This window comes from Apium graveolens, chromosome 3, assembly GCF_009905375.1.
Source record: "Apium graveolens cultivar Ventura chromosome 3, ASM990537v1, whole genome shotgun sequence".
In the NCBI taxonomy this organism is placed as follows: domain Eukaryota; kingdom Viridiplantae; phylum Streptophyta; class Magnoliopsida; order Apiales; family Apiaceae; genus Apium; species Apium graveolens.
In genome coordinates, this window is record NC_133649.1 from 595,752 (window position 1) to 607,235 (window position 11,484).

Sequence of the window (11,484 nt, forward strand, 5' to 3'; positions counted from 1 at the left end):
TTAAATTAATGTCATATAAAGATTTCTAAGTGTGTATAAATACAATAACAAATTTATAATTATGATAATAATTTTTAAGATATTTATAAAGTGTATATAATATAAAAATTAACTAATTTATGATTTGGTCTATTCGGTCCGGACCAAAATATTTTTTAAAAGAACGGGACCGAACCGATATTTATTTCGGTGTACTCAGTCTGGACCGAATAGATCGAATTTCTGAAAAATTAGCACTAAACCAAATCAAATTAATACGATTCAATTTTTCGATTTCGGTCAAATTTGCTCGGCCCTAATATTAGGTGTATAATAAAAATCGGATATGTTTTAAACTGAGGCATTATGGATTTACGAGCCAATTTGGACCAGTTCTTTACATTAGGTGCAATGTTAATAGTTACTAGCCTAAAATCTGTGCGATGCACCGTTGTTTTAAATAATAATTATTTTATTATATTATTATTGTTTTAATTAATAAATATTTGTTAAAAGAGTAATTATGTATTAAATAAGTTTAACTGAATATATATCTCATTATATTATAATAGCTAATTTTAAAATAAATAAGTTTATAAACTTGTCGTTATGAAAAAAATATACTGGTCCCAATTAAATAGATCTTGTGTCTTAATTGAAATATTTCAATTTAAAATTACTTATTTTGTTAATAAGATTCAAATTTTGTGCTAATTTACATATTAACTATTATTATTATTATTAAATCTAACCATACATTAGATTTGAAAAAAAATCATCAATTAGAATTTAAACAATCAAACTACAGCCAAGTTTACGGAGATTAGAGTTATATTTTATTAATAGCTTGAAAGATATTAGTGTGCTAATATTAACGTTAGATATGATATATTTGATATTCTCATAAAATTTGGGTTTAGTATTTAATTCAAAACTGCTAGTAAAAATTGAGATATATACAATTTATATCAAATGAGACTGCTAATGTCTTAATAAAAAAAGCAAGCGTAAATCTATGTTTAACTATAATCGTAGATCTTCCGGTTTATTATTACTTAAAAATAGAAATGTAATTGCATGTATTACTATATTCTTACATCTCGTAGTTTATTAGAATCTTGCAATGCAGTGATTGTTTTAGTTCAGAAAAATGATTGATTTATATATTAATCATAATTAAAAGATATTTAAAATAATTAGGTTCTAAAATTAAGTACAATTAAGTAAAAGTAACATGAATAATTAGATGAAGGTAATTAAGTAATTTGAACAATTATCTACAGACCGAGTACCTAAAATTAATATATTATATTTTTTGTTGGATTTTAATTATATAGTATGAAGTTTTAATTTCTTCTTAGTTGTGGCCCATGTTATTCAATAATTTTCATTAATTTTGTTTTAAACATATCCATCACATCAATTACTGAATATCATTAATTCATTTTTTTAACGTCAATACTTTGAGTAGTCTTGACTTTGAGTTCAAGACGCTTACTTGATATTTACGTACTTAGTGGTTTATAAAATTTAATTTAATAATAAGTAATTAATACATGCATGTTTATCATACTCGATATAATAAAATTCTTTTTTCACGAAAAATCAGCTTTTGAGTTTGAATATAATGTTGTCTCTTATTAGCTTGATGTGTATTTGTTTTCTATTTTGATTTGGCTTTGAAAGGGAAACCTTTAATGATAAAATAATTAAGTAAGGATAGTTAAGTAATTTCAGCGGGTACCGGCTGACTATCAAATTTTTAATATTTTATTTATTTTAAGATATGATATGTAGACAAAAAATTAGAATTAAAATTGAAGTTATTAGTAATTATAATATTTTAGTTTATTTTATTAAATAAAATTTTTCTATAATATGTTTGAAAAAAGAAAAATTTTAATTGAAAAGATTAAAAAAATAGCATAATTTAGTTTAAGAAGATAATTATTTTATATATTAATCAAGAAGGAGGGTGTTGCGTCGGTTGCATGCAACATATGTTATGGTTCGTTTAAAACTGTGCCTAGTTAACATCCAATTATAGGTTGAGTTTAACACTGAATAGTTTAATATTATATTAATTATAAAGGGTAATTAAGTAAATGTAATTATTTTAATTAGTAAGGGTATTTAAGTAATTTCAGCAAGTACCGACCGACCGACTACCAAATTTTTAATGTTTCGTCTATTATAATATAGTATAGATTATACATTCTTTTGAATTACGGGTTTCAGATTTCAGATATGTCCATATCCATTTATTTATAAAAGAATCGGTTTCAAGTATGCCTGAACTTGATCTGAAATTTGTTGGATAGGGTTTGAATATTCATTTTCAGATATATTCGGGGATAGGGATAAAAAAATCCAAATTTTTTTATAAATTATGTTATAACTGACCCGACTGTCATCCCTACATAAAAGAAGAAATAGTATCGAAAAACAGTTTAAATTTTTGTATTCAGCTTTGTGAATAAACTTAGCAATAGGAAAAGGAAAAGTAGAATGAATAAATTATCAAAAAAGAGAGAGAGTAGAATGAACAACATATCCTCAAAAATGGGAGTAACTGGGTTTTATAGCTTAAATTACTTTAAATCAAATTACATTTTCGATCAATTATATTTATATACAATCAGACTTGTCACTATAGATACTAACATTTTTCGATCAATTGCATTGATACACAAACAGACTCAGTCACTCTAAATGCCAATATTGATTATGGAGTTAATTTTAATTACTCAACCAAAAATTTATTAACTAACAATTTTACCAATATCATTTTTTTTGCCAAACAAATTTGTCTTATAAACAGAAAAGGTTTTCTAATACAGTAATACATCACGAGATTGTCCAGACTCCAGCCGGTGCAATAAACTTCCGATATGCAATCAGATATCTCTGTCCCGGTGGACCTTTTGTGCATCTCTAGTCACGAAAAAAGCTTCGGTAATTGACATCCGAAATGCCACATATGCTTACCCATCTAAACAAATACTCTACACAATTCAAGCTGGAATATGTTAAAACCATCAGGTAAGCTAAGTTCCATAAGCCAAACCACGAAAGGTTTGATATTTTTCATAGCTTGAATAAGTGTTTATGATGCCAATATAACTTTGATCCGATAGTAAGGAACACATGAATCTAATACAAATAATCGTGCAAACACGAATCCGGACACCTTAAAATCCCCAATCAATTCTTCCTAGCATTAGCAATTCCACTGTTAGCAAGGCGAGGTACTACCACAGGTCCACCGCGAACCTTTTCAAGTGCATAGCTAATCCTCAGCGGTCGTCCTAAATATGCCTGCAAGAAACCATCTCTGTTAAATATATAATGTAACAATTGGAATAGCCTATCACACAACCACAAGTGCAAGCTACAATTGGCTCCTCACTAACCTTTCCATCCATTGCATCTTTTGCAGATGCAGCATCATCTCCTTTTGAGAAATATACAAAACCAAAACCTCTTGACCTTCCGGTATCTTTATCATACATGATTCTCACTACACAGCTCATAAACACAATACACACCGATAAAATAAATGCTTAAGAAAATGAGAACTAGCACATAATCCTTTAACTATGACTCAGGAAAGCAAACACGGGGTATTTAGAAATAGCCTAGTGGCGAAGCGTCTTCCCAACCCCCCCTTCCCTCCATAACAAGGTCATAGATTTGAAAACTCACTCCACTGCATTCTACTTTAAAACAATTATGTAAACTACCAACTTAAAAAACCAAAAGAAAAAGCCTATGATCACATATACCAAGATTATCGTGTTTTACACGATCAGTAGAATTTTCCTACATTGCATTTTTGAAATAATTGTAAAATCTTTGAAAATTGGGTACCATTTGCATTGATTCAGTTAAAAAAAATGCCATTGTAACATCAAACTGAAAATGACTAATTTATTTATAATGGGTCACACATTTTGTCAAACACGTGGAGACCCAAAATAAACCAAGAAAGACGAAAAAATCGACACATACATATGTACTTGCATACCTTCCGTGATCTCGCCAAAAGAAGAGAAGGCATCTTTCAGTGTTTTTTCATCCACAGACCACGATAAACCTAAAAAATAGAACAATAGATATGATTACAGGTAAGAGAGAGAGAGAGAGAGAGAGAGAGAGAGAGAGAGAGAGGGAGGGAGGGAGAGAGAAAGAGAGAGAGAGAGAGAGAGAGAGAGAGAGAGAGAGAGAGAGAGAGAGAGAGAGAGAGACCAGCAACGAAAAGCTTGTTGGTGGGTGGAGAAGAAGATGAAAAAGATTGGCAGAAGCTAGTTGAATATGAATAATGAGGTTTATTTTGAACTGCTGCAATTACTCCCATTCTTTTACCCAGTAACATAAGTGTGTTTTTCATGTCTAAATGTATTCTTGTTTCAGAACTGAAGCTCTGTCTGTAATTCTAATGTATATTTCTGACAGAACTCAAAGCCACTGAGTTTTAAGTTTAAAAACAAAATACCTTTTTAAGTTTTAACAGACTTTTAATTTGACAAGTTTAATTTTAATATTATTTTGATAAGTATCTAATCAAAAGTTAAAAGAAGAGATGTTATATAATAAAATTTTCGAACTTGCTAAGATCATAAGCTTACTAGATTTTCTGAATATGAACAAAAAATGCTACAAGAGCTGTAAAAATACTTCTAGTAATCTATGTACAAGGGAGGGGATCTCAGCACCACTCTCATTATTTCTCAAGTTGTTCTAGATATTACAAAGGGGATGGGATCCGATCGACACGATCGAATCCTTTTGCAGTTGTAGTAATTGGTTGCTCCTTGTCCTTGATCCGCATTATTTCAAACAAATTGCGATTCACATTTAAAGCGATTATTAGGCCTGAGCTCCAAGCTCCAGTGTTAGTGTTTGGGTTTGAATATTTGATGTTGGACCGACAAACTGAATAGGACCTGTCAGCATTGTAAAAGTAGTTAAAAGAAGTTGATAATCCTGCGGCTGCTATATTTGTGTGTAAGTAAAAAATTGGTCATTTCAGAAGATACCTGGACTAATATATCTGTTCTTTAGAGCCCATTCATCCCGCATAGATGCAAATTTCTTGAAAGGAGCTCCTGGTATGACATGGACAGTGAATCTGAGGTTTTAATTTGTCCATTGAGAAGAAAAGCGCATACGTGTGTGTGTGTGTTAGTTCACGTAACCTAGCTTGAAATCATTCTGCAACTACATTTCATAGATTAAAACATGAACTTGTTGTAGTGTACCTTCAAGTTCTACCATTGCCTTCTTAATCACAGGCTTGAACTTTCCTGCAAAGAAAGTATAAGCTTGTTGAAGAATAAGAAACAAAAAGGAGTCTGACAAAGAAGAGTGTATGTTTAATTTGGAATGTTCTACTGCTCAAGTCTACCACTATTCGTTTCATTTTACATCTGGAAACATTCTAAAGGAATCGTCGACAATAGACTTTTCTTGGTATTGCAGCTTAAGATTTATCACATGATTGTAGCATTTTGAGTATAACAAATGTCAAAAAGCTTCAAGTTCAGTATACTGATGACCGCACCTAGGAAAACATTATTAGTCGCCCTTCAAGTAACAATTTCTTTTTATCGCCAAGTCCATCAAGTTATGAGTTTACAAGCGAAGATGTAACAGCAGTGTCTAGCATTGTATTTGAAGATAAATATCAGTTTCAAGTTATATTCAAATTATCTCAAAGTCTCAAGAGTGGAATCGTTGCATAAATGGATAGAAAAATATTTCTGGATAGCAAGATGCTGCATCAGGGTTGCGACTGCAAGAAAGAAAAGGTTAATACCGTGTCTCCTTTCCACATCCATAAGAGATGTCAATGCTGTCCCACCTACAGTCCAGTTCTCCACTGGAGCGCCCAAATTGCTAACCTAAAAGTACATTTCATGCATCAGGAAGTCACATTAGAGCATGAGACTAAAGAATCGCCTATATTTAAAGTTCTGTGACAACATACTTATTGCAACAGCACTAGTAAACTCAATCACATCGATAGTGATGAAGGAGAATCAGTTTCATTAGACTATATGTATAGAGAGTAAAAATAGCTACCGAGGAAATCAATCCAGTCTTTCCAAACTGAATCAGCGCTGCAGCACCATAACCCAATGCATAACAGTAGTTAGAATCAAAATTGGAAGGCAACCCACATCTACCCTCATAGCTGCAACCGAAAGTCACAAAGAATTAATGTGACAAAAGGAGGGCCATAAATATATACAAAATTTCAGTCAGCCAACTAGAAGACATATTAATTACCCAAAAAAGTGAGGTTGTCCTTTAAAATTGTTTTTGTATAAACCTTTTTTCCTCCTCTTCTCCAGTTCAGTTTCTATCATTTGGATGAGCATCTTTTCTGTTTCAATCTTAGAAACCTATATAATGAAAGTACATTTGGTATGGAGATGATAAAAGTTAGATTATCGCCAATGATCAAACACAAGTTATTCAACATAAATTCAGGCTTATACCTGTACATTTCCATGAGGATCTCTCTCAAGCAGTAGTTGGTCCTGAATGTCTTGAGGTAAAATTTCGAATAGCTGGCAAGATTGGCTTCTAAGCTTCTTTTTCCAAACACCTTCTTTATCCACGGCATCACGGGCTAAAATTTCATTAAGCTCTGAGATAAGTTGTTGAACCTGCAAAGTAGAAATTTGGACAAGAATTAACTTTTTCACATCCAACCAATACCTAGTTCAAAGACCACTGTAACAGATCATGCAATGAGTGGATGAGTGAATTTTTAAACCTCCGGAATGAAATCAATGAGACCTTCTGGTATAAGTATGACACCATAATTATAACCAAGTTTAGCACGTTTGCAGATTATGTCTGTTATATAACCCGTGACATTTTTCAATGTAAGATTCTGAGCAGCAACCTGCAACCGATAAAACAGTATTAGTAATCAATGGATATTACTGTTGCAAACAATTTAGTTGGCAATATATGTTGAAGAAAACTGGAATTTTACTAATGACTCTTGAAAAATACATAAATTTACATTTCGATAAATATTGTACCTCTTCTCCAATAATGGTAATATTTGGATGAGTCTGCAATGCACATTCCAATGTAATATGAGAAGCTGCACGTCCCATAAGTCTTACAACTGCCAGAAGAGACTACAGTTTAATGAATGTGAGGCATAGAAACATGAAGCTTCTATAATAATTAGAAGTTGGAAACCATAACCTATATTTTAAAACCAAATACACAAAACACAGGTGTGCTTACAATGATAGTATTTTCCAGTCGAGCGAGCATCTGACATTATGTTTCCAATCAATTCTGAAAATATCTACATGGGCAGAGGAAATTAGTGTTTCGAATTAATACAACAGTTACTTTGAGATATATGAAGTCCTTCTACTGACTACTGGTATCGGACACGATCAGAACCAATATCAGTGACATAGACCTGTCTTAAAGAAAGTAATTACCTTGGTTGCAGTATCAAATCCAAAACTTATTGGAACTTCTTTGCACTTTAAGTCACCGTCAATTGTCTTAGGACACCCGATGACCCGAGTTTTAAGATTTTGACCCCTTGTCAATTGGTTAGAGAGAAATCAGTTATCAGCCCAACACCTAGATTATTTGAGATAAAGAACATAATTCATACACGTTGTTTACCTAAAATATTCAGCAAGAATGCAAGCATTTGTATTCGAATCATCCCCGCCTATAACTACAAGCCCATCCAGATCAAGCTTTTGAACTGTGTCTGCAGCTTGCTTAAGCTAAAACACAATAATGTATAATCTTAGTTGCTAAATCAGAATCTAAAATTGAAATTAACACGATACTTTGGCACTTGGCAGGATAGTAAAATATATATTAAGTCATATGAAAACACAAAAGTCCTCAAAAATGTAAAAAGTAGAACCTGTTCAGGAGTTTCGATCTTATCCCTGCCACTGCAGATCATATCAAAGCCGCCCTGCCAACAAATGCAGCAATGATCACTTACAAACATCACTTACCTAAGGAGCACTATAATTGAATGATGGCCTCACTGTTAACAATGCTTTCTTTTCAATTCAAAACACACAACTACACAGTTCAGTAAATACTTCCATGACATACTTGGTTATATTTTTTAATAAATTGTCCTCAGAATAATTAAGAACAAGAGGAATCACAACTTGACAACTGAATTCATGATGCAGTTATGTATGAAATCGCAATAAACAATTCACACAATTTCACCTGATTTCTGTACATATTAATAACATCTGAAGTCAGTTCGACATATTTAAACTTCATTATTCCAGCCGGTCCACCCCTAAAACCGTACATTTTGCTACCCTTGGCTCGTTCCTGTAAATAATCTTATAACAACAAAAACCAAAATTACAAAAAATGATAATTAGACCATACCCTAGAACATTTCACTGCATAAAACACGAAAAAAAAAGCAGCAGCAGCAGCAAAGTTCAAAGCATTAAAATCACCGAAAATTCCAGAAATCACGTTATGCCCTCCCGGTGCCTGTCCTCCGGAAAGAACAACACCAACCCTCAAGCTCCTATTATCTCCGATTGAACCTCCTCCAGGTAAAAGCATTACTGATGATTGTCCAAACAAATTTGGAAATAGCTTTCTAATTTCATCTGCAATATTATAAATTACATAATAATCAAAATTATTAGGTTATGATCTTAATTTTTTTAATGCATTTAAAACCTTAATATTAAATATGCATATTAAATTTACAACTAGTCTCGCGCTCAGGTGATAACAATTTGTTTTGCACGAAAATTTAAATTTATCGTATTCATAAGGTTCGAGCATGTATAAATATAAACAATTTTTTTAAACCTGGATTTCCGACAGCAGAGCTAGGCGGACCATCGACAAGTATGAAATGATTTTTGAGTACGGAAGGTAGTGGAAGTGATAACTTGAGTCGACTACTTTGTACTTCTGTAAAACCCGAGACGTCTCGCCACGACAAAGGCGTGGTCGCGGTAGCTCCGGTAAATAATTTTCCAGCAGTGACGGCTGCATAAACATTTCCATTTGAAGTCATCAGCTTGAGAAAAACGCGAGCTGCAGTTAACTATGAAAATGTAAAAAATGTGACTGAACATTTGATCGTTGGATCAAAGTGCTTTTAACAAGGAGAGTTCGTTAAGTTGTGAGGGTAGTATTGTAATTTTGATTCACGCAACTGGCGGGCACTTTCTGAAAACAATTTCTATACAGGTTTTGCACTAGGGCAGAGTAATAATAATCTAGAACATAGTTTGTCAATTTTCTATTGCTTAAGTAGATTATTCTAGAACTTAACGAGATAACTCAATTAGTTAAGCATCTGTCTCTTGTCGTCCCAGTTTCTGAATTCGATTATCGTGCATCCTCAAAAGTTGTTAGAACATATGCTGAAAGATAAGGCATATAAACCCGTCTTTTGTCGTCCCAATTTCTGAATTCGATTCTCGCTTATTCTTGAAAATTTTGTTAGAACAAATACTGAACAATAAAACATATAAGTTTAATTAGTCAAAAAAGTAGTTGATTCTAGAATAATTATGCAAGTTTTGTAACAACTTTTTGAATTTAAAGAAGTTACAGAGTAATTGTAGTCATGTTTTTAACTGATTTTTTTTAAAAAAATTAGTACAATTATTTTTTGAGTAGAAAGAGACAGGACCACAGTTTAAAATGCCCAGAAAGAAAGGTTGATGTAGAATCCACTAGGAGGTTATAACAACCCACGCTTCCGGACGATTAATTCTAAACCAAAACTAAAATAAAATACAATTTACTAATACGAAATCACTATTACAAAGGTGTCTATTACAAAAGCGCAGCTAACGGAAACGGTCCAAAAGTCAATCTACTCCAAAACTAAGGTCCTCGAACTCCAATGCTATACAACTCGAATCTCGGACGAAACCTGAAATTGTAAGAATGAGCTATACAGCCCAGCAAGAAAATAATCGATCCAACTAGTAGGCCAAGTAACACATACACATATTAAAAAAATACGATAATCAATATGATACGATATAAGAAACAAATACTTTTGATACATATTCTTATTCTTATTCGATACACATAGCACATAAACAACAATAATTCAAAATCCATAACCCATGCCACGACCACTACAACCCGGTGATAACGGTCCTAAATTTTCATAAAACTGTCACTACAATCCGGTGACTGCGGTCCTAAATTCTTATTCGATATTTTCACAAACCATGGCACAAATCAGAGATCCAAAATTATCGTCTAGACATCACACATATACACAATAATACATATACCGTAACACATCATACTTTCAAATATATAATCACTTAGCCCAAATTTTGATAATCAAATATAAACACGTAACATATAATTTTGAAAACACTAGTAAGACCGATCGAAAACTTACTTCAAAACCTGACCAGATCTGAATTTAGCATTTTTGACCCTCTAAACGACGTTATCTTGAAAAATACGAAACACGAAAGTTCTAGAGAACGAAAAGATCTTTCCGAAAAGTCCAGGATCACTGAATTCTGACTCACGATGAATTTTCTACAAATTTTACAAGACTACTGATTTATGCTGAGGAGAGCCCTACGAATTTTTATATTAAAAACGAGGAAGACGAATATGGTGTATTTATAACGATACCAAACCCTATATCTTTATCTACAAGTTATCCATAATAGAATTGGATCCAAATTTTAGGCCCATTAGTCTAATCCAATTTTAAATCCTAGTCCTTTTCTAATTTTAATATATTTTTTTCTATTATTCTATTATTGATCGAATTCTAAAAATTACGGGATATTACATACTACCCTCCTTAAAAAGAATTTGGTCCCCAAATTCATAACAAACCTATACGTCTACTCTCGCTAATCTCCTATAGGACAAACTTAAACTATGGTCCACAAGATCGAATCCTAGGGAATGTACTAGTCCCATAACTAACACACACCGAAGAACAGCCTGCTCTGATACCAACTATAACCACCCCGCTTCCGGACGATTAATTCTAAACCAAAACTAAAATAAAATACAATTTACTAATACGAAATCACTATTACAAAGGTGTCTATTACAAAAGCGCAGCTAACGGAAACGGTCCAAAAGTCAATCTACTCCAAAACTAAGGTCCTCGAACTCCAATGCTATACAACTCGAATCTCGGACGAAACCTGAAATTGTAAGAATGAGCTATACAGCCCAGCAAGAAAATAATCGATCCAACTAGTAGGCCAAGTAACACATACACATATTAAAAAAATACGATAATCAATATGATACGATATAAGAAACAAATACTTTTGATACATATTCTTATTCTTATTCGATACACATAGCACATAAACAACAATAATTCAAAATCCATAACCCATGCCACGACCACTACAACCCGGTGATAACGGTCCTAAATTTTCATAAAACTGTCACTACAATCCGGTGACTGCGGTCCTAAATTCTTATTCGATATTTTCACAA

General features: G+C 32.5%; 2 protein-coding genes across 3 annotated transcripts; both read right to left on the minus strand.

Moving 5' to 3' along the window:
* Positions 1–3,022: 3,022 nt before the first annotated feature.
* Positions 3,023–4,445, minus strand: LOC141711316 (glycine-rich RNA-binding protein 4, mitochondrial). The gene is made up of 4 exons (XM_074513694.1): positions 4,228–4,445; positions 4,007–4,075; positions 3,393–3,499; positions 3,023–3,297 (listed from the first exon to the last, which is right to left on the minus strand). The coding sequence occupies exons 1-4, from the start codon at positions 4,367–4,369 to the stop codon at positions 3,184–3,186; spliced, it is 432 nt and encodes a 143-aa protein (XP_074369795.1). The 5' UTR covers positions 4,370–4,445; the 3' UTR covers positions 3,023–3,183.
* A 145-nt stretch (positions 4,446–4,590) lies between these two features.
* LOC141711315 (pyrophosphate--fructose 6-phosphate 1-phosphotransferase subunit beta-like) lies at positions 4,591–9,197 on the minus strand. 2 transcript variants are annotated; one of them, XM_074513693.1, is made up of 16 exons: positions 8,839–9,186; positions 8,472–8,630; positions 8,227–8,348; positions 7,904–7,957; positions 7,651–7,757; positions 7,458–7,563; positions 7,252–7,315; positions 7,038–7,126; positions 6,764–6,895; positions 6,483–6,653; positions 6,271–6,386; positions 6,064–6,175; positions 5,798–5,882; positions 5,241–5,285; positions 5,019–5,087; positions 4,591–4,925 (listed from the first exon to the last, which is right to left on the minus strand). In XM_074513693.1, the coding sequence occupies exons 1-16, from the start codon at positions 9,047–9,049 to the stop codon at positions 4,849–4,851; spliced, it is 1,719 nt and encodes a 572-aa protein (XP_074369794.1). In that variant the 5' UTR covers positions 9,050–9,186; the 3' UTR covers positions 4,591–4,848. The 2 variants fall into 2 exon arrangements, 1 of the variants encoding a protein (XP_074369794.1); XR_012571308.1 differs by lacking the exon at positions 4,591–4,925 and adding an exon at positions 5,543–5,640 and having other exon boundaries at positions 8,839–9,197.
* Between the last annotated feature and the right edge of the window lie 2,287 nt (positions 9,198–11,484).